We start from the raw sequence: 25769 nt of genomic DNA on the forward strand, positions 1-25769 counted from the left end.
AAAAGCTTCAGACACAGAAACAAAGACAACCAATAGAGTTTGTGTGAACAGTGGACAATGGCAGTGGAAGATTCAACCAGGGAGAATGTATTTCCGCTTTGAAGGGTCTTAAAAAAAACAATTCCCTGATACATGCAAAATACAAAGACACATCAGAGCTGGCAGTAGCAGACCACATGGTACTCTTAAAGAATGATGTGTTGGTTTCAAATATCAAGCTGTTTCATACACTCCTCTTAAAGTGCATGACAGGTTAAACCACCACTTACTACTGCTTCTACAAGAGATCCTTATAAGGCTACAAGTACTACCCTACGATTTACTACACTTCCACGACTGCTACTGCAAAGACCAGAAACAATCAATCAGAGGACTTAAAACACTATTACTCACAATATATTATTACTGTTAAAGTGAAACAGGTGACGCCAGGGATAGTCAACTAAAGGCCCGGGGGCCAGATCAGGCCGGCCAAAAGATCGAATCCGGCCCACGACCCATCTCCCAATATACAAATATGAAAAAAAAAAAAATCTTGTTTTCTGGTTTATTTCTGGGTTAGTAATGATTCACGGTGTAAAATACACAATAGTTAGACTTTGACAAATAATAATTACTGATAACACTTTTTTTTGTTAAATGATTGTTTTAACTGTTGGAGAAATGTGTAAATTGTCGGAGCTCTCTAAAAGTTTGGCATTTTGTCCATTATTTTATTTATTAGAAAATGTTTATTTTTGACAATCTATGTATCATATTTAGGAGAAGATTTGGGTTAGGATTATACTCATCTTTAGGAATCGTTTATTTGGTTAAAATCAAGGTTAATAATGGGGCTTTTTGGACATGGAATGGCAAATGCTCGTTTTTGACAATATAATAATAATAAAATATGTAACACATGGACAATCACACCAGACAAAGTCATTCTCGCGGCGGATCCACAGCCTCTCCACCGTTTCCTCATCACCACCGCCAATGTTTAGGTGCCAAATTAAGATTTCCCACCAACACATTTCTCCCTCCAATGACATGGAACTGCACCCTTATCTTTCACACAAAAAAGAGCAGCTCTGATGGCTTTGCTCATTTGCCATTCAAAATAACTAGAATCTAAAAAACAAAATGTAATTCAAACAGACGGTTTGCAGCCGAGTGTGAAGCGGCTGGGATGGAAATCAGCAGCTCCACCTCGGGGCCAGGGTTCTCCACCGGAACAACTGACCGAAAGGACAAGATCGTGGATACAAGCGGTCGTTAGAGAAGAGCCTGGACGCCTCCCTTTTGCTTAATCATGTCAAATTAAACTATTAAACTTGACCTCGATGCAGGATAATGCAGCAATAGGAAAAAAATACAGGGGACTGGCTCTGGAGATTTTAAATCATCACAACCAGAGCAGAGCTGAAAAGTGTTTCATAACATGAGCATTGAACAGTGCATGTAGTGCTTATTATGTCCATGGTAACCAACAAGGCAACCAAACAGATCATGTATATAGGAAAATATATAGTCATCTGGACCTTGGAGCCAGGACCCAGATGATTATTGGCCCTTTACATCTACAAGGCCATTTTAGGAAAACTGCACACATATCTGTCAGCTTTCTGGTAAAAATGAAATAAATATAATGAATAAATAAATAAATAAATACAAAATAAAAACAATAAAATAAAAATAAAATAAGAATAAATTAAATTAAAAGGGCACAATGTAAGTTTTCTGGTGGGGGTCTCTATTGTGATTTTATGAGATTGCCGGGAATGTTCAACAGTGTGGCGTTATCAATCTTGCATTCTGAAGATGTTTGACGGCGTTTTTATTGCTCAAAAAACATGCATTCTTACGGTGACAGAGGGTCGCCTCTCCATCGATCTGACCTGTCAATTGGCCCAGTGGCGTCACCTGCTTGTCTCCATGGAGCAATAAGCAATAATAATACCACCTCGGAGTAGAGCAGGTGACGGCCCGCCATGGCAACTGTTCAAAACAAGCCACATTTTGCTGTGAAAACGTAACGCTGCGGTTTATCACACTACACTTTGTTGCGCCTCATTGGTCTGTTCCTCTCCTGGTTGAATGTCAGAGGACTTCGAGTCGGTCGTGGAGCCGGCGGAGCATTGCCATGGAAACACATTTTATGGGTAAGCGCTCTGTGTCCACCGTGGTTCAGGTCGGCGGTCGTCAACAAACGACATCACCCCGCGGCCGCGGGCGCAGGAGCGGGCGAGCGCAGGAGCGGGCGCGGGCACGGGCGAGCGCAGGAGCGGGCGCAGGAGCGGGCGCAGGAGCGGGCGCAGGAGCAGCTCATGTCACAGTCATGAGCGTTTGAAATTAAAAACAGGAAGTTTTCGGCTGCTTGTTCTCCAACCAGCAAGAAATGCATGTGCAAAGTTGTCATTTATGTTGTAAAATTTTAAAAAAGAAGAGTAGATTCAAAACATGCAACAACAAAAAAGCAAAAATCAACTCAAAAACTAGCTTTACAAAAAATAAATAAATGCATTTTTAAAACAAACTCAATTTAAACTACATACTCATAAGAAAGAATGCAGATACTTTAATTATTACTAGAATTATATAATATGGGCCAGTTTTGAACTCAGAAGAATCATGACAACATGATAATATATATATACACACCGTAAAAAACATTGTGTTTTTATTAGGTCCGCAACAATTAATCCACTAATTTCCGCAATAAAAAAAATCATAGTTGTGTTTTGATCATCGTGATTATTAAAGACCTTTTCCTTTATTAAGAGTATAAGAGTTTTTTTATTATTATACTTCTGTACCTAATCTGTGTTGCAACACTGAAATTTCCCCATTGTGGGACAAATAAACCTTATCTTATCTTCTCTAACAGAGACAGTGGCATTATTAGTCACAAAAAAAAAAAGTTTAACACTTTCTAAATGTCATCAATAATACGCTTTATTCATAAATATTATCCATCTAGAAACCTTACATCACCATATTTCAACCTTTACGCAGCTGATAATGTATTTAAAAAGCCGTAATGTACAAATGGGAATAGACATAATCGTGTGCAGTCCTAGTTACCATCATCCTTGTGGGTTTGAAAACATCTCCACCAGCAAATAAATGGACTGCAACTCCGCAACAACTGGAAGAATAAATGCCACGGTTTTACTCCTGCCTCCAGCTCTCATCCAATTACACCCTGCAACCTTTGCCTCGCCACAAATCACCCAAACAGCTCAACATTTGTGGACTGCCCTGTTTGGTCATTTTGCTCAAACGTGTCGTCCGTCTTTCACAGCGCATATAGGCTCCTCCTCCATCCGAAATGTCAACTTAATCGAATCTTAAATCACGAACGCAATCATCCGAAGACTTTCCACCTCGTGCAGCTGGATTAGTAAGCGGTAATATTAAAGATCATTTTCTGCCACCGCACACTCGGCTCCATTAGACGAGATCGGAGCGCCGTTGGTGCCACCTGCTGGTCATTAAGACGCGCTTAATGCCATGCTGTGGAACATTCTGAGCACTTTGGGCTGATTGCATGATCGTGTACACATACAGACATGAGTTCAGTCCTAGTCGCTCGAGTCTGTTCAAAGAGACAAATCTGACGAGGACAAACGGGGAAAGACACTCAAATGGGCACAAAAAACACACACATATCGTCCGATACCGATATCTGGGAAAATGTATTGATATCGGCCGATACTTAAATGCAATACAGCTCGGGATTGTGACGTCACACCTTATTGGCCCTTCCAGTGTTTACATGCACGAGCAGCCTGGTACTCGTTATAGGCTTTATGTAGCATGAAAACATAAAAAATAAACGAGTATAGATGCACTTTTGCCAACAAGACATAATAATATCTAACTTCAACATTTGGTTTCTAAATGTTATGTCTTAATTGTCAAACGGTTGTGGCCCGCAATGTTTCTGGTGCATTAATGTCCAGAATAACCTTGGATTTAAAACCGATTATTACGCGGTTGTTAGCATTTCGGCGCTAATTGCTAACTGCACCCATCTACACAAAACACTTCTACGCCATGTTTGCCAACGAGGCTCTGGCGTTACTCTCGTGTGGTCGAGTGGTTGCCAAAACAGCCCCGGATTTGCATTTTTTCCGTTTGCGATTGTTGGAGGCTAACGCTAACTCTCAAGATAATGCAAATGTCGTGGCTACGATAGGGATATGATGTTTAGGTGGATGTCTTCCACACAAATTCCAATTTATGGGTTAAATGAATAATTATTGACTGTATTAGTTTCCAACAACGCCACCCTGGATTGGTGCCAGGGACACATACACAAGTAAGGCAAGCGCAAATTCTTTGATTGAGTGGACCAGGAGACTCAGATATAGGAAAACAGTTCACAATTTATTAAATCTAAAGACAGAATAAATAAAACATTTGTATTTTTAATAATAAAACTACTACTACTCTCATTCACACATTCACACCTCTAAAACAGTAGACACATTTAAACAATTCACCGAAATAACAAGTAAAATAAAACAGCAGCCCAGATTGTCCCTGCAGGCACTTAGCCCAATTACCCTACCAGGAGGTGGCGCTGGTCCTTAGCAGCAGGCCTGGGACCCGGTACAGTCCCACAGTCCAGCTGGGTGCCAGAGCCGACACTCAAAAACTCCAAACGTTGATATGTTACAGTCTGTCAATGTAGAAAGGGGCCGGTGCGAACGTGCCCAAACCCACCAAGGGCACTTGGAGGGAAGTTCTGGGTTTGGGGTCGGAGGAGAGACCCGCGGGGTTACCAATCCTATAATGTACAATAGTTTGGGAAATTAACTCTCAGATGGATGTCCAGAACCGTGCGCAACAAGCGAGGGAGAGAGGAAAAGAGATACATACCGGTGCTCGAATCTGCACTATGCGCGCTGTGGCTGGGAGGAATCCCGGCGCACAAAGCCTGCACGTAACGTCACGCACTACAAACGGTGCTAAATTAGAGCGAGTTTGATTACAATATCAATCTATGGAAGAGAGACAGCTTACCGGGGGGTTAAACCTGGGGAGCGTGCGGCACGAGTCATACAACAAGGTTTGAGCAGGGTTTGGTGAGCGCACGATGCGCAAACCAACCTGGTTAACACGCTGGTGTGATCACTGGCTTTAAGCCTAAACTTTGGGGTGTTTTTGGGGCGATCAGAACGAATGCTCCGGTCCTCGTGCCGCTTGCACTGCTCCCAGGTGGAGGGTGACGTCAGAGGCGAGAAGGGCCAGCGCAGGTGAGGAAGCCTCCTTTTAAAGGCCCAGGTCACAGGCCATAGGCTGTCAGGGGTAATGAGGGCCTACTGCCACACTAACACACTCCCGTCGAACAGTGCTAACTCCTGGAATTGTACCTGGCTAATGGAACGCAGCGTCTACAGAATAACGTTGGATTTAAAAAGTTTTATTACGCTGTTGTTAGCATTTCGGCGCTAATTGCTAATGGCACCGATCTACATAAAACACTTCTATGCGCGGTCATGTTAGTTAATGAGGCTCTGGCGTTACTCTCGTGAGGTTGAGTGGTCGCCAAAAGAGCCCCGGATTTTCATTTCATTTCCGTTTGCGATGCGCTAACTCTGAAGCTAATGCTAACACACTCGCGTCGAACAGTGCTAACTCCTGGAATGGTACCGGGCTAATGGAACGTTAAACCAACAGAGATTTGAACATGACAAATACAAAATTTACCGCGTATTTATCAGCTCTATTAAATCTCCATGGAGACGAGCAGGGGGCAGACCCTCAACACATTTTTTCTATATTTTGAGTGATTTTTTTGACATATTCCTGTCTGCAGTTCCTCTCTCTTCTCTGTTGAAGCCTCTCCTGTCTGAACCCTTTATCGTCGTGTTGCACATTCGACGCTTCGGCAGGTGCAGCTTTGACACGGGCAGCAGCGGGGGGCGGCGGGCGTGGGTCGTGCTCACTCACCTTCCTCTCGTCGCTGGCGTCCTTCTTCGTGGCTTTGATGAAGTCACTGCGTCCGCGGAGAAGCTCGTCGTACTCCTCCTGGGTCATGTCTCCGCTCTCCAGCAGCACGTGAGGCAGGTGTGGCTCTGCGCGACGGCGGCCGCAAAACGGGAAACAAAGCAACGGGCGTCGCCATTAGAGAAGGGGCAGTAATTACAGCGACAACAAGAAAGCAACTTTTGTCTGGAAAAGCAATCCGCCAAGAAGTCTAAATAGCAGTTGTTTTACCTGCCTGCGAGTCAAATGTATGTCAGAGATGTAAAGAAGAATGAATAACATCAGAATATTAACCATATATTATGAAAATATCGAAAATAACCTCAAAAAAGGGCAAAAGAATTTGATAAATCATAATGTGATATTTTCTGTTGTGGCTAATTTTATAGTACATTCATATTTTGTGATATATTGTTGTTTTTGTGTCTTTTTAAAAATGCTTTATAGTTTGTTTGTCTCAGTAAAAAGAAAAATAGAATTAAAATAAAAAAAAATAAATAAAAAAAAAAATTAAATAATGAAATGTGTACTTTTTATTGCTGTTGTTGTGTGTTCACCTACTGCACATGGAAGGTAGCAGGAGCTAAACCTGGTGCGCATCATCTTTTCTCTTGAAGTTGAATTACTTTAAAATTACCTCAAAAAAGAAAGAAAAAAATGTCAAAACTTCTAAACTAATTTATAATGTGATAATTCAGCTTTTTTATGGCTAATTATATCATCCATTCATATTATGTTTGATACTTGAAACGCAATTAAGACGCTTACCGGGGCATTTTAGCACACTCCTGACGCATTCTTAAAATATCGTCAGAATATTGTACTAAATCCTCAAAAATATTGAGCTCTCCACTTTTCAATACCCTAAAATGTGTTTATGAGCGCTTTTCACAACTTTCACGAGGCCTAGCAAGCGGTCTATCGCCGACGGTAACAACAGCTAGCATGCTAACAGCGCACCGGCCTTACTTCCTGATTCACAGCCAGTTAAAACGTTTTGTACTTAGCGTTTTTTCTCTTTTTCATTCCAATCTCTGCTTTGACAACAAAACAAACACGCTTTTCGTACAGCTCCATGTCAATAATCCCGACAACAAGCGCACACAAACCCGAGTATTTGTCATTGCAGCATCTTTACGCAGAAGTGGCAGCAGCATTAGTCCAAACATGACGGGCCTTGTTAGGAATAATCCTCGACACAAAATGGAAGAAAAGACGGCGAGAGAAAGAACGAGCGGCACGGGTCTCGTTTTGAAGTGGAAATTAATCTTCTCGCAGCTGAGCATCCGGGAGACAAAATGAGCTCGGAGACTGGGAGGACGCGGGAGGATTTGAGGCACTTAATTATGTTTTACGTCACTGTAACAAACATGACATGACGCCAGTTGTTGTTTTTGGATAAACCGGTGAAAGCTGATTTCTGAACGTCATTACCACAACATTAAACGCGGTACAATTTGCTGTGTGTTTTTTGTGCGCAATTTGATGATTTTAAGGCAAACACGTGACTTATTGTTTATTCTATCCGCGCTAACATCTCTCAGATCTCTCTATAACCAAGCATTAAAGGCAATTGACAAAAAAACACTTTATCACCATTTCAACGTCCTTACTAAATTCCAAATGCTTAGTTTTGACAATTTTGTTTCATTTTCAAAGCTAAAAACTGGCTAAAAATACCCAAAAATGTCTTAAATTGTCTGTGGATATTCATAACTTCACACGAAACCTGAAACAGCACGTCCAAGATGATCGACGGCACCGACATCAGCCGAGTTAGAGTTTAGTTGTATTTTTTTATCTTACCTGAACTGATTTTATAGTGTATTTTACTGAGCTAATGTTAATAATGAAATGTACTTTTTTCTTTTGTTTGTTTGGTTGTTTTTGTCTTTTTTGTTGTTGTCTTTTTTGTGTCTTCTATTTTTGTTGTTATTGTTTGTCTCACTAAAAAGCAAAAATATGAATTCTAAAAAATCTATAAAATAAAAAATAAAATTATTATGTCTGTTTTGTTGTTTCTGTCTTTTTTGTGTATTTTTTAAAAATGTTTTTATTATTTGTTTGTCTCACTAAAAAGCAAAAGTATGAATAGTATTTTTTCAATAAAATACAAAAAATATGAAGTGTTTTTTTTTCTTTTTTGTTTGTTTGTTTTGGCCTTTTTGGGTATTTTTTGTGTATTTTTTATGTTATTATTATTTGTTTGTCTCACTAAAAAGCAAAAATATGAATAAATAAAATATAATAATGAAATGTAACGTGTTGTAATAATAAGAATAGTAATGAAACATGTGCTTTTTATTGCTGCTGTTGTGTGTTCACCTGCTGCACATGGAAAGTTTCAGGAGCTAAACCTGGTGCATATCATAATTTCTCTTGAAGTTGAACGACCCCGACAGACTAAACTAAACTCTAGTCGTGGTTATGCTTTCCCGAACGCAGCGCGCAGCCGTGTCCGACTCTCCACCGCCGGCTCTGAAATGTTGCCATTGCTAGAGTTATAGCAGCGGGAGACTAAGCTAAATTGCACGGTGCTGCCGGCCGCGGGTCTGATTGAGAGAAAAACGTTAAACCCACCGTCTCAGCGGATTCAAGTGCCGCCGGTGGGAAAAATACAGGCTGAAACGGCGCGGCGGCTGAAACCGGTGGAGCGGGAGCGGGGCTAAAGCACTCGACCGCCCACACACCGACGTCTCGAGTGAAGAACAAGGGTGACGGGGAAGCTGTCTGGCCGTTGTGAAACACGATTGACTCGCGGCGCACGGGCGTTAGGAGCGGAGGGTAACAACATCGGATTTTAGATCGCGAGCGATTTAATGATTGTTCGCGAAAACTGACAAAAAAAACCAAACACCGGAAACAATATTCTTAAATACCTGAGACTCACATTGTCTTATGGTTCAAAACTCTTCTGGTATGTGCTTGTCGTTGGACTATAAGTCGCACATTTTCTCATAGTTTTGGCCGGGGTGCGACTTATACTCCAGAGCGACTTATAATGATGTGATATTATTCGTTATTTTCACACTGACAACCACAAGAGGGCACTCTAGGCTCTAAGCGACGCAGAAGAAGAATCTGCACTTCCTCTTCCTCTGGAGTTTGTGGAGTTGTTTAGAAGTGACACAGAGGAAGAGGAATTCAATGGATTTAGTGATTTGGGGTAAAACTGATGCTTTGGTAAACTTGTTAGCATGTTCTTTATGCTATAGTTATCTGAAGAACTGTTCATATGTTACGTTAACATACCAGACACTTACCACAGTTCTGTCTGTGCCTCATGTAGCTGAAGGTGTTAGCGTTAGCATACGTACACCTATTTGCCATGTTCTCTCATCTGTTATTATTTTAAACTGCATTTCAAGATTGAATGTCTGTTCTGTACTTATACTCCAGTGCAACTTATATGTTTTTTTCTTCTCTATAATGCATTTTTTGGCTCCTGTAACTGAACTTTATCAGACGGTTTGTGTTGAGGTCATCCAGTCAGACGGATCAACATGACCTTGTTTTGCTGTCAGCGTGTTCCTCTTCCCTTCATGTTCTTTGTACTGCGTTTGTATTTCGGTTGTATATTCACAAGTAACCAGGCCTCTCGGAAACATCGGGAAAAGTTCCATAAATTCTGCACAAACATGGAGCTCTCGCACTCACAGAAGCTTGTGTTCACAGAAGTGTAAAATGTACAATTTGTATCTCGGCATTTGCATGATTATGTGTTTTGACCCTTGCGCCTTGAGGTTGAAGAGCTAATTTTCGATTATTTTCATGTATTTTTTGTCAGGCGCCGCATTGGAAAGCTTGTGTTTGACTCTTTAAAAGCAATCTGCACTCTCTCATGTCGTCCGCACAGGCTGTACTTTTTTAACCTGAGGATCTGTCAAAAAAAAGGCCTTCAGGCTCAAAAAGGTGAATTTTTGACCCGTTTAACAATAATTATTCTCTTGACATCTGAGTAATGAGCTGGAGCTGGCGCTAACAGTTGCTTTTGAGTGCAGGAGTACACAATCGCTACGTATGTGTTTCAGAAGGCGTTGCGCGTTGCCGGGGCGACTCACCGCTCGGGTAGATGAGGATGGTGACCGGGCAGTCGTAGGTGTATTTGTCGGCCAGCGTGATGACGACGCTGGTGGCCGAGCGCGCCGACGGGTCGGCGTCGGCGCGGATGGCGTGAGACGGGCTTTCCACACCTGGAGACGACGGAGAGACAACCAGGGGCAATACATCGTGTGGTTAACGACCGTAGATGAGCGGGTGGGGTCACACTTCGTTAACACCGTCACTGAGATACTTAGAACGGGGACTAAAGCAGGTCTTTAACGTGTCCAGGATTCATTATTATTGACTTGATGCTGGAAAAGTTATGATTGTTTATGGTTTCTTCACGCCAAATGTTAAACTAAATGAGAACGTTAAAGCCCCCCTACAGGTCGGACAACTCGTTGAATTAAAATGCAGTTGAGATAATTATATTTTAAATAAAAAATTGTAAAAACGTTATCCCAGAAAAGCAAATTTTTTAGGTTTATAATTCGACTTCCCGTTTGTAACTGATGACATCACTGGGAAATTACCCAGCAAACACCGGGCCAAAATTCATTTAACGTGACAATGTGTTTCATTTGACAAGTAAAATTACTTTATTTTGTTGAATTAATGTTTAGAGAGTCAAAAAAAGTTGTTTCTTTGTGTAAATTCTGCATAAACTTTGTCTGGAATGAGTGTGATGGTGTGATGTCACTTCCTGTCATTTTTCTACAGATTTTTTGACTTTTCTCCACAAATACCTGCTCGATTGGTGTAAAACTATAATTTATAAGTACAACCGGTATAAATACATCAAATAAAGTAAAAATTTGAAAACTGTAAAAACCTGCCATCTGTCACTTTAAATGTGACATTTGGAGTCTAATTTATAATCAACAATTAAAATATGATTATCTATTTATTTTATAGGGAAAATGCACATTAACGAACAAATATGTAAATATGTGTCAGATTATAGCTCGAAGGCAAATTTACACCTGCTCCCCCTCGGCAAATACGTATGTGTTGATGAAAGAAACACATTTTCAACATTAAGAACGGGTTTTAGATGAATAAGCCATGTTTCCCACAGGCTTTTTATCTTTTTAAATCGTCTGAGTGCCTTGGAAGCTCGGCACATATTTCATCTGCTTGGCAAACTTTAACCTTAATTTGAAATCCACTCACTGTCTATAAAGAGCACGTTCCACTTTTAATAAACCCGCACATCCACACAGCGCCCCGACAAGAACACGTTTGTTTTTTTCAAACTTCCATTAGTCACAACGAGAACTGTCTGACCTGCGAGAAGGTATGGCGCCCTTATCTCCAGAGAACTGACTGACCTGCGAGGAGGTACGGCGCCCGGATCTCCAGAGAACTGTCTGACCTGCGAGGAGGTCTGACCTGCGAGGAGGTACGGCGCCCTGATCTACAGAGAACTGTCTGACCTGCGAGGAGGTACGGCGCCCTGATCTCCAGAGAACTGTCTGACCTGCGAGGAGGTACGGCAACCTGATCTCCAGAGAACGGTCTGACCTGCGAGGAGGTACGGCACCCGGATCTCCAGAGAACGGTCTGACCTGCAAGGAGGTACGGCGCCCTGATCTCCAGAGAATGGTCTGACCTGCGAGGAGGTACGGCGCCCGGATCTCCAGAGAACGGTCTGACCTGCAAGGAGGTACGGCACCCGGATCTCCAGAGAACTGTCTGACCTGCGAGGAGGTACGGCAACCTGATCTCCAGAGAACGGTCTGACCTGCGAGGAGGTACGGCACCCGGATCTCCAGAGAACGGTCTGACCTGCGAGGAGGTACGGCGCCTGGATCTCCAGAGAACTGTCTGACCTGCGAGGAGGTACGGCGCCCGGATCTCCAGAGAACTGTCTGACCTGCGAGGAGGTACGGCGCCCGGATCTCCAGAGAACTGTCTGACCTGCGAGGAGGTACGGCGCCTGGATCTCCAGAGAACTGTCTGACCTGCAAGGAGGTACGGCGCCCGGATCTCCAGCTGGAAGTTGAACTCGTAGTCCATGGAGTTGATGGTCTCCTCCTCCAGCAGCACGGCCAGGCTCTGAGGGGGGCAGCTGGGCGTCGCCTCGTGGGGGCTGGACACACTGGTCTGTCGCTCTCGTCTGTGTGTGGGGGAGAAAGGAGAAGCGGTGGTCCGAGAGGCGTTTGGGGGTGAGAGAGTTAAGAGTCTCGATTTTAAATATGAAACGTAACTGCAGGAGCGGTGATGGAAACAAATGTATACCGTATTTTCAGGACTGTAAGTCGCACCTTTTTTCATAGTTTTGGCCGGGGTGCAACTTATACTTATATTTATACTTATATACTTATACTCCAGAGCAACTTATATGTGATATTATTTGTTATTTTCACATTTGAAACCGCATTTCATACTCCAGTGCGACCTATATATGTTGTATTCTTCTCTATTATGCATTTTTTCGCTTGTGCGACTTAAACTCCAGAAAATACGGTACATCATTTAAGGGACATAAACATGAAACTTTTTTTTTTTTTTAGAATAACAAAACCACCAGAACAACAACACACACAAAAACAACAACAACTGTACCACCAATACACAATATAATATACACACACACACACACACACACACACACTCTGCTTACACTTACACATCCTCCTGATTACAACGCACACGTGAGCCTTGGATGCTCTTTTATCATCGCTCGGATTACCGTACATTTCGTCCATTCATTCGCTCGTCGTTAGCGGCCTTGGCGATGTGGCACGTGGCGAACGTTTAGGACGCTCAGAAGGCATCGGGCAAGCGGGCGATACACGTGCACTTCTGCAAACCGCTTAAAATGAACTGGCTCTTTAGGTTGTGTTTAACGACGGTAAATATCGGGTACAGCACCTTTAAAGTGTATCTAAAGATGTATTAGTTGTATTTCAATGCCTTGTTTAGCAGTAAACCCTGTGACGAGTTGGCCACTGTCCAGGGTGTACCCCGCCTAAGGCCCGAAGTCACTGGGATAGGCTCCAGTTACCCGCGACCCCGAAAGGGAACAAGCGGTAGAAAATGGATGGATGGATGGATGTTTAGCAGTAATTCACCTTTTTTTGCATCTTTCTGTTTGATTTCTGAAATTACGATGACACACGCAACATTATAACTCTTACATATCTCAGGAACAACGATTTTGGGCCCGCCGACGCTTGTACGCTTGCGGCACTTACGTCCTGGAGAAGTTCGGGGACAGGCCCTGCTCCTCGTTGATGCTCCGCTGGACTCGGGGCGTGCACACCGGGGGCGAGCAGACTCGGATGCCGCCGCTGGGCAGAGTGCGGAGCTCCGACGAGGTGCTCACCAGGACGTGAACCGTCTCCAGGGGCGGGATGGAGCCCAGGTTCACCACTAACACCGTCTGCTCCAGGTCCTCGTCCAGAACGATGTGCCCTGCGGAGGCGGGCAGTGGATCACATCGCAATACAGTGATCCATATTCAGTTTGAAGCCGCTTTATCGTACTTCCTCTATGCGGCTCATACTGTTGGAGTGGCTTTTCTACAATAATCCATCTATTGCACAAGAGTCAGTATGGACTATTTTCCTGAAAATACACTGACTGTATTTCAAATTTAATTTGAAATACAGTCAGCGTATTTTCAGGATCATAAGACGCTTTTCCCCCATAGTTTTGGCCGGTGTGCGATTTATAATCCGGAGCGACTTGAATATGATATTATTCGTTATGTTCACATTTTCGTTCTAGGCTCTAAGCGATGCAGAAGAAGAATCTGCACTTCCTCTACCTCCGGAGTTTGAGGAGTTGTTTAGAAGTGACACAGAGGAAGAATAATTCAATGGATAAGCTCAGCACAGACGTGTGCAGTTTGCAGATAGCGCGCTGATATGGGAAAGAATCAATCTAAAAGTGATGTGTCCATCCCGGAGACACCTGTCATGCTGGCAATGTCACATAAATATGGGAAAGAGTGTCTCGAATGCTATGTGTGTGTCTCGAATGCTATGTGTGTGGTCTGTAATTTATCTTTTATTTTAATGCTTTTCCTGTTGAGTGAAGCACTTTGAATTGCCTTGTGTATGAAATGTGCTCTACAAATAAACTTGCCTTGGATTTAGTGATTTGGTAAACTTGTTAGCGTGTTCTTTATGCTATAGTTATCTGAATAACTGTTAATATGTTAACATAACATACAAGACACTTACCACAGTTCTGTCTGTGCGTCATGTAGCTTGAAGGTGTTAGCGTTAGCATACGTACACCTATTCACCATGTTCTCTCATCTGTTATTATTTTAAACTGCATTTCAAGATGAAATGTCTGTTCTTGGTCTTGGATTTTATCAAATAAATTTCCCCAAAAAATAAAACTTATACTCCAGTGCCACTTATATAAGTTTTTTTCTTCTCTATTATGCATTTTTTGGCTGGTGCGACTTATACTCCAGAAAATACGGTGATTCAACTCCATCATAAAGTTGTAATTAATCTATAATAAATTGATCGATATTGCTGTGGGACCAGGCGGCCCTTGGAAATGTGTGTGGGATTAACTTGCTGAAAGAAAGGTTGAATAAATGAATAAAAAAGTATAATGTGACAGGTTCTTAAAGGACACATATTATGCATTATGCATCGTTTGTATTGTTATTGGCCTTTAACGCTCTTAAACCTTTGGTATCTCATGTTTTAGAGCTTAAATTAATCATGTATTGATGAGGAAACAACCTTATAACATGGTTAAAGGCCAAAAAAAGTCAATTTAGGATGATATGTCCTCGAACCAAGATTAGTATCACAAATTCAGAGGCCTGCAAACTATTATATTGCTAATCGACTAATGAATATATTAGCTGTTTAGATCACAAAGGAGATTGTTTCTTAATTTGACCCAGATAAAGCTATTGGATGTCACTGGAGGACATCTTCATGGAGTTAACTTACAGGGGAAAACACTAAATGTTATTCTGCTGTGTATGAAACCACTTCTCCCCCACATAACCATAATTACGACTGACCAATAAAGTCGTTTGAGCCCTACAACAGAAACGTTCCGTAGCCGCACCTCCACAGCTGTGCAGCGCTCCGTTCTGTGTGCTGCAGCAGTCTGACTGACAGTCCTCCATCTTGGCTTTGTCTTTTATCTGCAGAGTGATGATCTGAGAGGAGATCATGGCCTCAAAGCCCACCACGATGGCGTTCTCCTCCAGCGGATAAATGAAGATCCCTGCACGCCACACACACACACTCTTGTCTCAGATGTCACATTACTGTAGGCAATAATGGCATACCGTATATATTTTCTAATAATAATTCATTTTGAGCCAATAAATGCCTTGGTTGAGGTTCAAGTATATTTCTTAACATAATGAAAACATTATTTATATTCAGCTCTTTCTGCAGCTTTCTCCATCGAACATATGAAAGATGAACATGAAGAAAACACATTTAGCCTGATCCATCTCAAATTAACCGAACAGTCGTCTTATGTTTCAATGTCATCGCAAACACAGCGATTCAAACTCCACGAACACTTTTATGTTAAACAAGCCTTATGGGCCTTCTGTTCTGTAGTTCTGAAGGAGGGAGGGAGGGAGAGAGGGGGAGGGAGAGAGGGAGAGAGGGAGGGAGGGAGGGGAGAGAGGGGGAGGGAGAGAGGGAGGGAGGGGAGAGAGGGGGAGGGAGAGAGGGAGGGAGGGGAGAGAGGGAGGGAGCGAGGGGGAGGGAGGGAGAGAGGGAGAGAGGGAGAGAGGGGGAGGGAGAGAGAGAGAGAGAGAGAGAGGGGAGAGGGAGGGAGAGAGAGAGAGGGAGGGAGAGATGGAGGGGGAGAGGGAAAAGAAGGAAGAGCGAGGAAGAGAGAGGAAGCAGGGAGAGGGAGAGATAGAGGGGGAGAAAGGAAGCAGTGAAGGGGGGAGAGAGGGAGGGAGGGGGTGAGAGGGGAGGGAGAGATGGAGGGGGGAGAGGGAAAGGGAAAGGGAGGAAGAGGGAGGAAGAGGGGGAGAGGGAGAGAGGGGGAGAAGGAGGAAAAGAGGGAGAGGGAGGAAGGAAGAGGGAGGAAGGAAGAGGGGGAAAAGGAGGGAGAGAGAGACAGAGGAGCCTAATATAGAAAAGGAGACAAATGTGGACCAATGTAAGTGTCATGTAACTTGTAAATCAAGTAAATTCAGGTGTGACATTTGACACACACTGTGCAGCATGAAGCTCTCACACACTCGTCTAACAGCGCTTTCTCTGGACAGACAGAGGACGGCGGCGAGCGCGGCGGGAGGACGACCTTCTATGGCGTGGTCCTCGATGTTCTCGTAGCTCATGGAGGCGGTCATGGCGAGCGTGTAGCCGCGGACGCAGCACGTGATGTCAGACACGCTGAGGGGCAGAGCGCTCCTGCTCTCCTTGTTTATGAGGCCGGGCATGCTGCTCCTTCTGTTACCACTCTTCTTCTTCTGAGGAGGAGGAGGAGGAGGAGGAGGAGGAGGAGGAGGAGGAGAAGAAGAAGAAGGAGAAAAAGAAGAAGAAGAAGAAGAAGAAGAAGAAGAAGAAGAAGAAGGAGAAGAAGAAGGAGAACAGAGAAGAAGAACAAGAAGAAGAAGGAGAAGGAGAAGAAGAAGAAAAAGAACGGAGAAGAAGAAGAAGGAGAGAAGAAGAACAGAGAAGAAGAAGGAGGAGGAGGAGGAGGAGGAGGAGGAGGAGGAGGAGGAGGAGAAGAAGGAGGAGAAGAAGGAGAAGAAGGACAAAAAGAACGGAGAAGAAGAAGGAGAAGAAGGAGAAGAAGGAGAAGAAGAAGAAGAGCGGAGAAGAAGAAGAAGGAGGAGGAGAAGAAGGAGAAGAAGAAGAAGAGCAGAGAAGAAGAAGGAGAACAGAGAAGAACAGAGAAGAAGAAGAATGGAGGAGAAGAAGAAGAAGGAGAAGAAGAAGAAGAAGAAGAAGGAGAAAAAGAACGGAAAAGAAGGAGGAGGAGGAGAAGAAGGAGAAGAAGGAGAAGAAGAAGAACGGAGAAGAAGAAGAGCGGCGAAGAAGAAGGAGAACGGAGAAGAAGAAGAACAGAGAAGAAGAAGAAGCGAAGGAGAAGAAGGAGAAGAACGGAAAAGAAGAAGAAGAAGAAGCGAAGGAGAAGAAGAAGAAGAACGGAAAAGAAGAAGAAGCGAAGGAGAAGGAGAAGAAGAAAAAGAAGAACAGAGAAGAAAAAGAAGAAGACAGAGAAGATGGAGAAGAAGAAGACAAAGAAGGAGAAGAAGAAGACGAAGAAGGAGAAGAAGAACGGAGAAGAAGGAGAAGAAAAACAGAAAAGAAAAAGATGGAGACGGAGAAGAAGGAGAAGAAGAAGACGAAGAAGGAGAAGAAGAAGACTACAATGACATTTATTGACAGCTCATTTTAAAAACACACACAACAAAATCAGTCAAACATCATCAGACCTGTTTTCATATTTACAAAAGTAAAAGCAGCTCCCCCTCCCTCACTGCACACAGCGCCCTCCTCACTGCACACAGCGCCCTCCTCACTGCACACAGCGCCCTCCTCACTGCACACAGCGCCCTCCTCACTGCACACAGCGCCCTCCTCACTGCACACAGCGCCCTCCTCACTGCACACAGCGCCCTCCTCACTGCACACAGCGCCCTCCTCACTGCACACAGCGCCCTCCTCACTGCAAACAGCGCCCTCCTCACTGCACACAGCGCCCTCCTCACTGCACACAACGCCCTCCTCACTGCAAACAGCGCCCTCCTCACTGCACACGGCGCCCTCCTCCTCACTGCACACAGCGCCCTCCTCCTCACTGTACACAGCGCCCTCCTCACTGCACACAGCGCCCTCCTCACTGCAAACAGCGCCCTCCTCACTGCAAACAGCGCCCTCCTCACTGCACACAGCGCCCTCCTCCTCACTGCACACAGCGCCCTCCTCACTGTACACAGCGCCCTCCTCACTGCACACAGCGCCCTCCTCACTGTACACAGCGCCCTCCTCACTGCACACAGCGCCCTCCTCACTGCAAACAGCGACGGCGGCGGGAAAGAAGCCAATCATGAGAAAAATGGTTGTCACGAACACCACCAACGATCGAGGATGTAGAAACGGACATGAAAAGAACTGAAATTAATAACGGCTTTGATTTGGAACTGGACAAACTTGACGGTCTTGGGACGGGTCAAGAGCGTTTGAAAACTAAAAAAAAAAATATGCAAATTAGAGAAAAGAAAGGAGGAGGAGGAGAAGAAGGAGAAGAAGAACGGAGAAGAAGAAGAGCGGCGAAGAAGAAGGAGAACGGAGAAGAAGAAGAACAGAGAAGAAGAAGAAGCGAAGGAGAAGAAGGAGAAGAACGGAAAAGAAGAAGAAGAAGCGAAGGAGAAGAAGAAGAAGAACGGAAAAGATGGAGAAGAAGAAGACGAAGAAGGAGAAGAAGAACGGAGAAGAAGAAGACTTTACAATGACATTTATTGACAGCTCATTTTAAAAACACACACAACAAAATCAGTCAAACATCATCAGACCTGTTTTCATATTTACAAAAGTAAAAGCAGCTCCCCCTCCCTCACTGCACACAGCGCCCTCCTCACTGCACACAGCGCCCTCCTCACTGCACAGAGCGCCCTCCTCACTGCACACAGCGCCCTCCTCACTGCACACAGCGCCCTCCTCACTGCAAACAGCGCCCTCCTCACTGCACACAGCGCCCTCCTCACTGCACACAGCACCCTCCTCACTGTGCCCTCCTCACTGCACACAGCGCCCTCCTCACTGCACACAGCGCCCTCCTCACTGCACACAGCGCCCTCCTCACTGCAAACAGCGCCCTCCTCACTGCACACAGCGCCCTCCTCACTGCAAACAGCGCCCTCCTCCTCACTGCACACAGCGCCCTCCTCCTCACTGTACACAGCGCCCTCCTCACTGCAAACAGCGCCCTCCTCACTGTACACAGCGCCCTCCTCACTGCACACAGCGCCCTCCTCACTGCAAACAGCGCCCTCTTCACTGCAAACAGCGCCCTCCTCACTGCACACAGCGCCCTCCTCCTCACTGCACACAGCGCCCTCCTCACTGTACACAGCGCCCTCCTCACTGCACACAGCGCCCTCCTCACTGCACACAGCGCCCTCCTCACTGCACACAGCGCCCTCCTCACTGCAAACAGCGACGGCGGCGGGAAAGAAGCCAATCATGAGAAAAATGGTTGTCACGAACACCACCAACGATCGAGGATGTAGAAACGGACATGAAAAGAACTGAAATTAATAACGGCTTTGATTTGGAACTGGACAAACTTGACGGTCTTGGGACGGGTCAAGAGCGTTTGAAAACTAAAAAAAAAAAAATGCAAATTAAAGAAAAGAAAGGAATGTAAAGTATGTTGCGTTGAAAATGGGGCCGCACCATTTATCAAAATCAAATTACATAAAATTGACTTGAACATGAACAAAAACACACCTGGAGTAGCATTTAGCTTCATTCACGCTAGTTTGAGGAATCCTGGGTAGAAAGTCCTCTCCCCTCCGAGCATCAAAAATCCTCTAGTATTCCTTCAAAACATACATCGCAATACTGGCCAGAAAAATTGCAATTCGATTTCCCCCCCCCAATAGAAACAGGTCAGGTCTGCAGTTTGACGGTCAGATTGCAATTTCGTGGACCTGATTTAGAGTTAATATCGCTGTGATTACTGGGCCTCTCCACGAGAAACAAGAAAAACTAAAAAGTAAAATAATTTTTCACAAGCGCTTCAGACGGTGGAGCCATAATTCAACACAAAAGGGGAGATTTTTGCGTTTATGGAGCCAATCCAGGACAAATAATAACATGACAAATAATGTTTGACATTTGCGGCTCATAAATTTGGACTTTTCTTCAAAACAAACACTTATCAGTCATAATTTACTGCCTTAAGATTGTTTATTTGTTCCGTTTTACTAGAGCACATTTATATGTTTCACTCCGTGCAGCGTTTTGGAAGCTTTTGTTTGAAAAATGTGCAATAAAAATAAACTAGATTTGCTTGAATGTGAACGCGACCTGATAACGCAACGTTGAATCATCTTGAGAATTAAACATACATGTGTTTTATAACCAATAATAATAATAACATTTGTGGCTCATAATGTGGATGTTTCTTTCAAACACAGAGAAGAGTCTGGAATTAAGACATCATCGTGTAGAAGTCGCTCACACAACATGCCTTAACATTAACTTGTACGTGACGTTTAATATGGTTCAAACTGAGAGCTTTATTCTGACAAAAATGACCTGTGCTCCATGTTTAGCTCATGAAGCCAATGTCAAAAAGGTCAAAGAATCTAGGTCCAAAATTGCCTGACCCGCGCCAGCCCCGCCCACATTCTGTTCAAATGCATAAGAGTCTGGAACCCGAGTCAGAGCCAATGAAGTCGTCGGACCATAATCTCTCGATCCAATCCCAGTCGGAGGTTTTAATTCGTCACACTGAAGATACGGAAGTTGCGTTTCGTTTTTTTCCCGTTCCAAAACATTCAAGATGGCGGACCCGGCTCGTGACCCAGTGTTTACTTCTGCTCTCGCTTCGGTTTGAACAATCAGGAAAGTCTGCTCTACTCGCCGTGATGAACGTGCGTTAGATGCGGTTATACGAAGGGCATCATCGCGATTCAGGAGACATTTTCTGCGTTCGGGGACGGATAATGCGGAACACACCTTGTTGACATGGGCTACGTAATATCCGGTTAAGCGTGTCGCGTATTTGCGTCACTTCTGGGTTTATGTGACTGGTTCTGTCTCTGCTCTCTAAACTCCGCCCTAGAAATTTAAAGTCTGCGGTCGAGCCCCAGACCCTCACGGTTTTGTAAAGTAGTCTGTCAAAACGTGTTGGGGATGGCTGGTCAGGCAATGTCCAAAATGTATCAAAACCGGGCAAAACTACTGCAATTAGGAATAAAAATCTACTTCGAAAGTCGTTTTATCGTGTGGTTTTTTTTGTGTGCAGCGAGGCGTCTTCCAGGAGGACGGTGACCAGAAAACAAATGAGCTCTTCTCATGCATATTTGATCCCGATCTGAGCGGAGCCTGAGCAGAGCGTCTGAGCAGAGCGAGCGGCGTGCAGCGCGGCTCGGGCAATAAAGCAGCGTGCGAGAGCGACCCAGCGCGCGGTTACAGGTGTGAACGTGATTAAGAAACAACGGGAGATCAGACGGCGTTAGTGGCGACGTTGGAAGGTGAGAATGAAAAGAGTCGAACGTGAGGGTTATTTAATGAACCGCGACGTTACGCTCGGGTTCAACATCATCAGCTCCAATGTCAGAGCGTTTTAGCGTCATTGTGCGGAAAAAAACATCACAATTTAACGATTATGACCAAACGTGACCAAAGGACGGAGACATCTTTAATGTCCTGAGACAAAATCAAGTTGAATGTGACAAAAACAGCCAGATAAAAAAACAATTATTTACATTTAGGTCTATTTTGTGGACGCTAGATTGAACTACAAAGACTGCGTTTTGCATCTAAAATTGTTACGATTCTTATTATTTTTTGGTTCTTTTGATTATATTGTGACCTGATCAGAAGAAACAGTTATAACCACAGCAAGAATACATTTGTTTTTCAAATCGAAACGCCTGAAATTGATCAAATAGAAGCTTTGACAAACTGAGCATTTAAGGTACTTTCACTGGAGACAAATCGACCAAAAAGCTCCCATATTGCACCTAAAACTCCCATAATGCACCTTTAAGTTTTGTGTATCATAGGTTTTCCCGCAGCAGCTTTGAAAAATGGGTCAAACGAAAAGGACAAAATCCACAGGGACAATAAAGTTAATACCTTTAAACGTGTACTTTAAGAACTTAACAATAGGGGATCTGAACAGTGCCATCTACTGGCTGTGAAGGGAAATTACACCGTTTACAGTGTTGGAAATAGGCAGAGATCCCAATGTCATTTTGTCTGTTATAAATATTTTCTAGAGAGGCCCCACTAAAAAGGTATTCAAGAGCATGTTTAAAGGTTAATGACAATAAAACATACTGCATAATGTTTCACCTTTAATTGACAAGAGAAGGGTCCTGGCTAGATTCACATCTATGCTTGACCATGAGTGCCACCCCCTGCAGGACACTCTGGAGAGCAGCTTCAGTGAGACTGATCCACCCTCGCTGTGTGAAGGAGAGGTTTCGTAGGTCTTTCCTTCCTGCTGCTGTCAGACTTTATAACAAACACTGTTAGTCCTGAAAACTCGCAATACTGACCTAACCATGTGCAATTCCGTCATATGTGCAATTACTGTCGTGATTCATGTGCAATTACTGGGAAATTCATGTGCAATCCAAGTGCCGTTGTGACACATATTCATGTGCAATTACTGTCGTGATCACATGCAATGGTATTATGTATTTATTTATTTATTTTTATCTTTATTATTTTTTTCCCCTCCATCCCTTGTTGGGAAATTGAAGGTTTTGTCTATGGGAGTTTTTGTTTATAGGAGATCTTCTACTGAGAGTGTTTCAAACTTCCTATAAGTGATCTGTTCTTTTCTTCTGTATCTACCTGCGTTGCATCAATGAAATTTCCCCATGTGGGACAACAAAGGAATATCTTATCTTATCTTATTTCCTCCACGAACGAGCAAATATCCCAATTCATTCTGCATGAAAACCGCTCGCCGTGTAGTTTAGATCCGTACAAACATGTCAGTTTGTCCGTTAATACACATATTTATACTCTTCAATTCGTTTGGACGTGTTTAAAATCTGAACTTTATCATCAGAACCCTATAATTAAAACATAAATCACAACACTGGACAAAATACTGGCCAAATCGAGTAGAAATATAGACCAAAAAACTACAATAATGCAACTTTAAGTTTTGTGCATCTCTCCTCCGTAAGTTTTCCCGCACCAGCTTTAAAAAACCTATCAAACGACGAGGACAAAATCCACGGGGGACAATAAAGTGCACTCCAACAACTTAACAATAGGGGATCTGAACAGCGCCGACAGCGTTATTAACTCTGAAGAATCGCGGCGAGCACTAAACCCGCGACGACAGACGGGTGAAGTGTTGGGTCAACGCGCGGCAGATTGCCAACGCCGGCAATCTTCTGGAGGGCCACGCGCCGTCGAGGGTCTGTGACTGTGACGGGGGGACGACGTGACGACAGCCATTTCCATAGAGACCGCTCGGCTCGCTCTGCTCCTGCATATATTGACCAGCCGGGCGCGCTCTGAACGGATGATCGGAAACGTGTACAGTCAAAGTCGTATTTCTCTTGATTTTACTATATTTGGCCAATAGAATAAGTTCGTTTTGTTATGTATTCAAGTGTAATGGCATTTTATTCTCGTTTCATGTGAGAAAATGCTTGTCTTTTTTCTTATTTTTGAAGTAAAACCAGAGATTTTGTGCTTTTTCTAGTCCTTTCAATCGTACTTAGGTGGTCAAAACATACCCAAAACGAGAAAAATACTACTTTTTTCAAGCATTTTGTATTTATTTTTTTTCCATTGCACTGTAAAAAAACTAACAATTTATTCAAAAAACTGCTAAAAAACTGCAATTTAAAATCCACAAAATGAAATGCACTTGACGCAAAAATATCAACGGTTGCAATTAGGAAAAATTACTAATCTGGTTGTTATGAAGCTCAACAGCCCCGCCCACTTCACGTTCCCGTTCATTTTCTCCCATGGACTTTTCCCAAAAAGCTACCCAGCTTTAACTACCTTTAACCAGGCAACAAATGTCCTAAACATGGTCGTTTTCAGTCCAAAAAACACTTTAAATTGAGCCAAATGTTTCATTAACTTGGTGGTCTTTTGTTGGAAAGTCTGTGGGGAAAAATGATTGGGAAATGAACTTGCTGAGCTTCGTAAACAGATAACGTTTCGTTTCAGTCCTCGTGGGGTCAATACGACACATCCCTGTAGTTTGAACTGACAAACCAAGGACTCTTCAAAACAGCCAAACTGAGGACAATCCAATCACAATTTGAACGGTGAACGGCTGCAAAGAACAAACGCTGCAATCCTTTAGTTAATACAAACACGCATCCTGTCTCCATGGAGCCTCTCGCTGCTACAAAACCTGCTAAACTTGGAACACCCTCCAAACAATACCTCCTGTCAGAAAATGCGACTCTAGTATTACCGCACCAGCCAAAAAATGCATAATAGAGAAGAAAAAAACATATATAAGTCGCACGGGAGTATGAGTCAGATTTTTGGGGAAATTAATTTGTTAAAATCCATGACCAAGAACAGACTTTTCATCTTGAAATGCAGTTTCAAATAATAACAGATTAGAGAACATGGTGAATAGGTGTACGTATGCTAACGCTAACACCTTCAGCTACATGACGTATGCTAACGCTAACACCTTCAGCTACATGAGGCACAGACAGAACTGTGGTAAGTGTCTGGTATGTTAACGTAACATATGAACAGTTATTCAGATAACTATAGCATAAAGAACATGCTAACAAGTTTACCAAAGCATCAGTTTTACCCCAAATCACTAAATCCATTGAATTCTTCTTCCTCTGTGTCACTTCTAAACAACTCCACAAACTCCAGAGGTAGAGGAAGTGCAGATTCTTCTTCTGCATCGCTTAGAGCCTAGAGCGCCCTCTTGTGGTTGCCAGTGTGAAAATAATCAACATGTGAAATGTGGTTTCCAGTGTGAAAATAACGAATGATATCACATACAAGTCGCTCTGGAGTGTAAGTCGCACCCCGGCCAAAACTATGAAAAAAGGTGCGACTTTGTGACTTCTTCTTTCAGACCTTAAAGCTCCGATACACGGGTTCAAAACGTGCGCCGAGAACTGAATCTTGACTTTTAAACACAATTAACAATCAAATCCCGACATCTGAAAAATTGCAATTGCTGTGTGTCCTTTTTTTTCCAAAATCACTTTGCACAGCGCCACAGTACGGACGCGGGAGATCGAGCGAAAAGCCGCAGCGTCTCCCTCCGCTCAGACATTAGCATAACGCACGGCGGTCGCTTCCGTTCTCTGTCATTACCATAATATATAATGGTGATGGAAACAAATGGAGGCGCGGCGCTGAAAACCCTGGGGGGGAGAGATCGGAGAAGGAACTAAGAGCTCCGGACAAGGCCGCAAACATAAACAAAGGTCGTCGCGCTCGGGTGATGTTGAAATCAGTCACTTTATGTTAAATACAGATGATTTTATGCTGGAAAAAAGGAAGAAAATCCCTTGAAAAACATGTATTCTTACAGTGATCGCGCTTGGTCTGGCGGCAGCTCTGGTCTCCATGGCGATAGATAAGTAAAATGCCATGCTGCGGAACATACCAGGGTGAATAAATCCTCACGGAGACCAAGTTTTGAGTTTTGATTGAGGTCAAGAGTGAGGATGTCAAGTTAATCGATAATCGTGAAGTCGCAATATCATCCGAAGGTACGGAAAGTTTTATGACGTTTTTTCTATTCATGACTTAGTTTGGTGGTGTAGAACCCGTGCTAACTATTTATCACAGTTTTACTTCCGTTAAGTTGCAGTTTGTGAGGAAAACTTGAAAAATGAAAGTTCAAAATCACGGGAAGTAGAGCTGACTCCCTCTGTGATGTCATCAACGTGCGACAGTTTGCGCTTGACTGACACACTTTTCTGACGTTTTACACCATCATGCAACAAAATAAAAGGTGTTATATTATTATTACTATTGTTTGTCAAATCATAACTGTTTGATTTTTATGGATTTGGCTCTTGTTTGCATTCTGGTTGCCAGGTGACAGTTGTGGAATGACCTTTACCTATG

General features: G+C 43.6%; 1 protein-coding gene across 1 annotated transcript in view; it reads right to left on the minus strand.

The window, feature by feature from the left end:
* The window catches only part of vwa5b1 (von Willebrand factor A domain containing 5B1), a 69268-nt gene that overhangs the window by 37851 nt on the left and 5648 nt on the right, over nucleotides 1-25769 (minus strand). Inside the window, exons 2-7 of the mRNA XM_072448830.1 lie at nucleotides 16285-16447; nucleotides 15076-15237; nucleotides 13224-13443; nucleotides 11988-12142; nucleotides 10041-10172; nucleotides 5944-6068 (exon numbers count right to left, since the gene is read on the minus strand). Of these exons, the coding sequence (XP_072304931.1) occupies nucleotides 5944-6068; nucleotides 10041-10172; nucleotides 11988-12142; nucleotides 13224-13443; nucleotides 15076-15237; nucleotides 16285-16423 (933 nt within the window). The 5' untranslated portion in view covers nucleotides 16424-16447. The remainder of the gene's footprint in view (nucleotides 1-5943; nucleotides 6069-10040; nucleotides 10173-11987; nucleotides 12143-13223; nucleotides 13444-15075; nucleotides 15238-16284; nucleotides 16448-25769) is intronic.

Source organism: Eucyclogobius newberryi, unplaced genomic scaffold (assembly GCF_026437365.1).
Source record: "Eucyclogobius newberryi isolate DKJ021-1_F unplaced genomic scaffold, fEucNew1.0.hap1 SCAF_17, whole genome shotgun sequence".
Classification (NCBI taxonomy): Eukaryota; Metazoa; Chordata; class Actinopteri; order Gobiiformes; family Gobiidae; genus Eucyclogobius; species Eucyclogobius newberryi.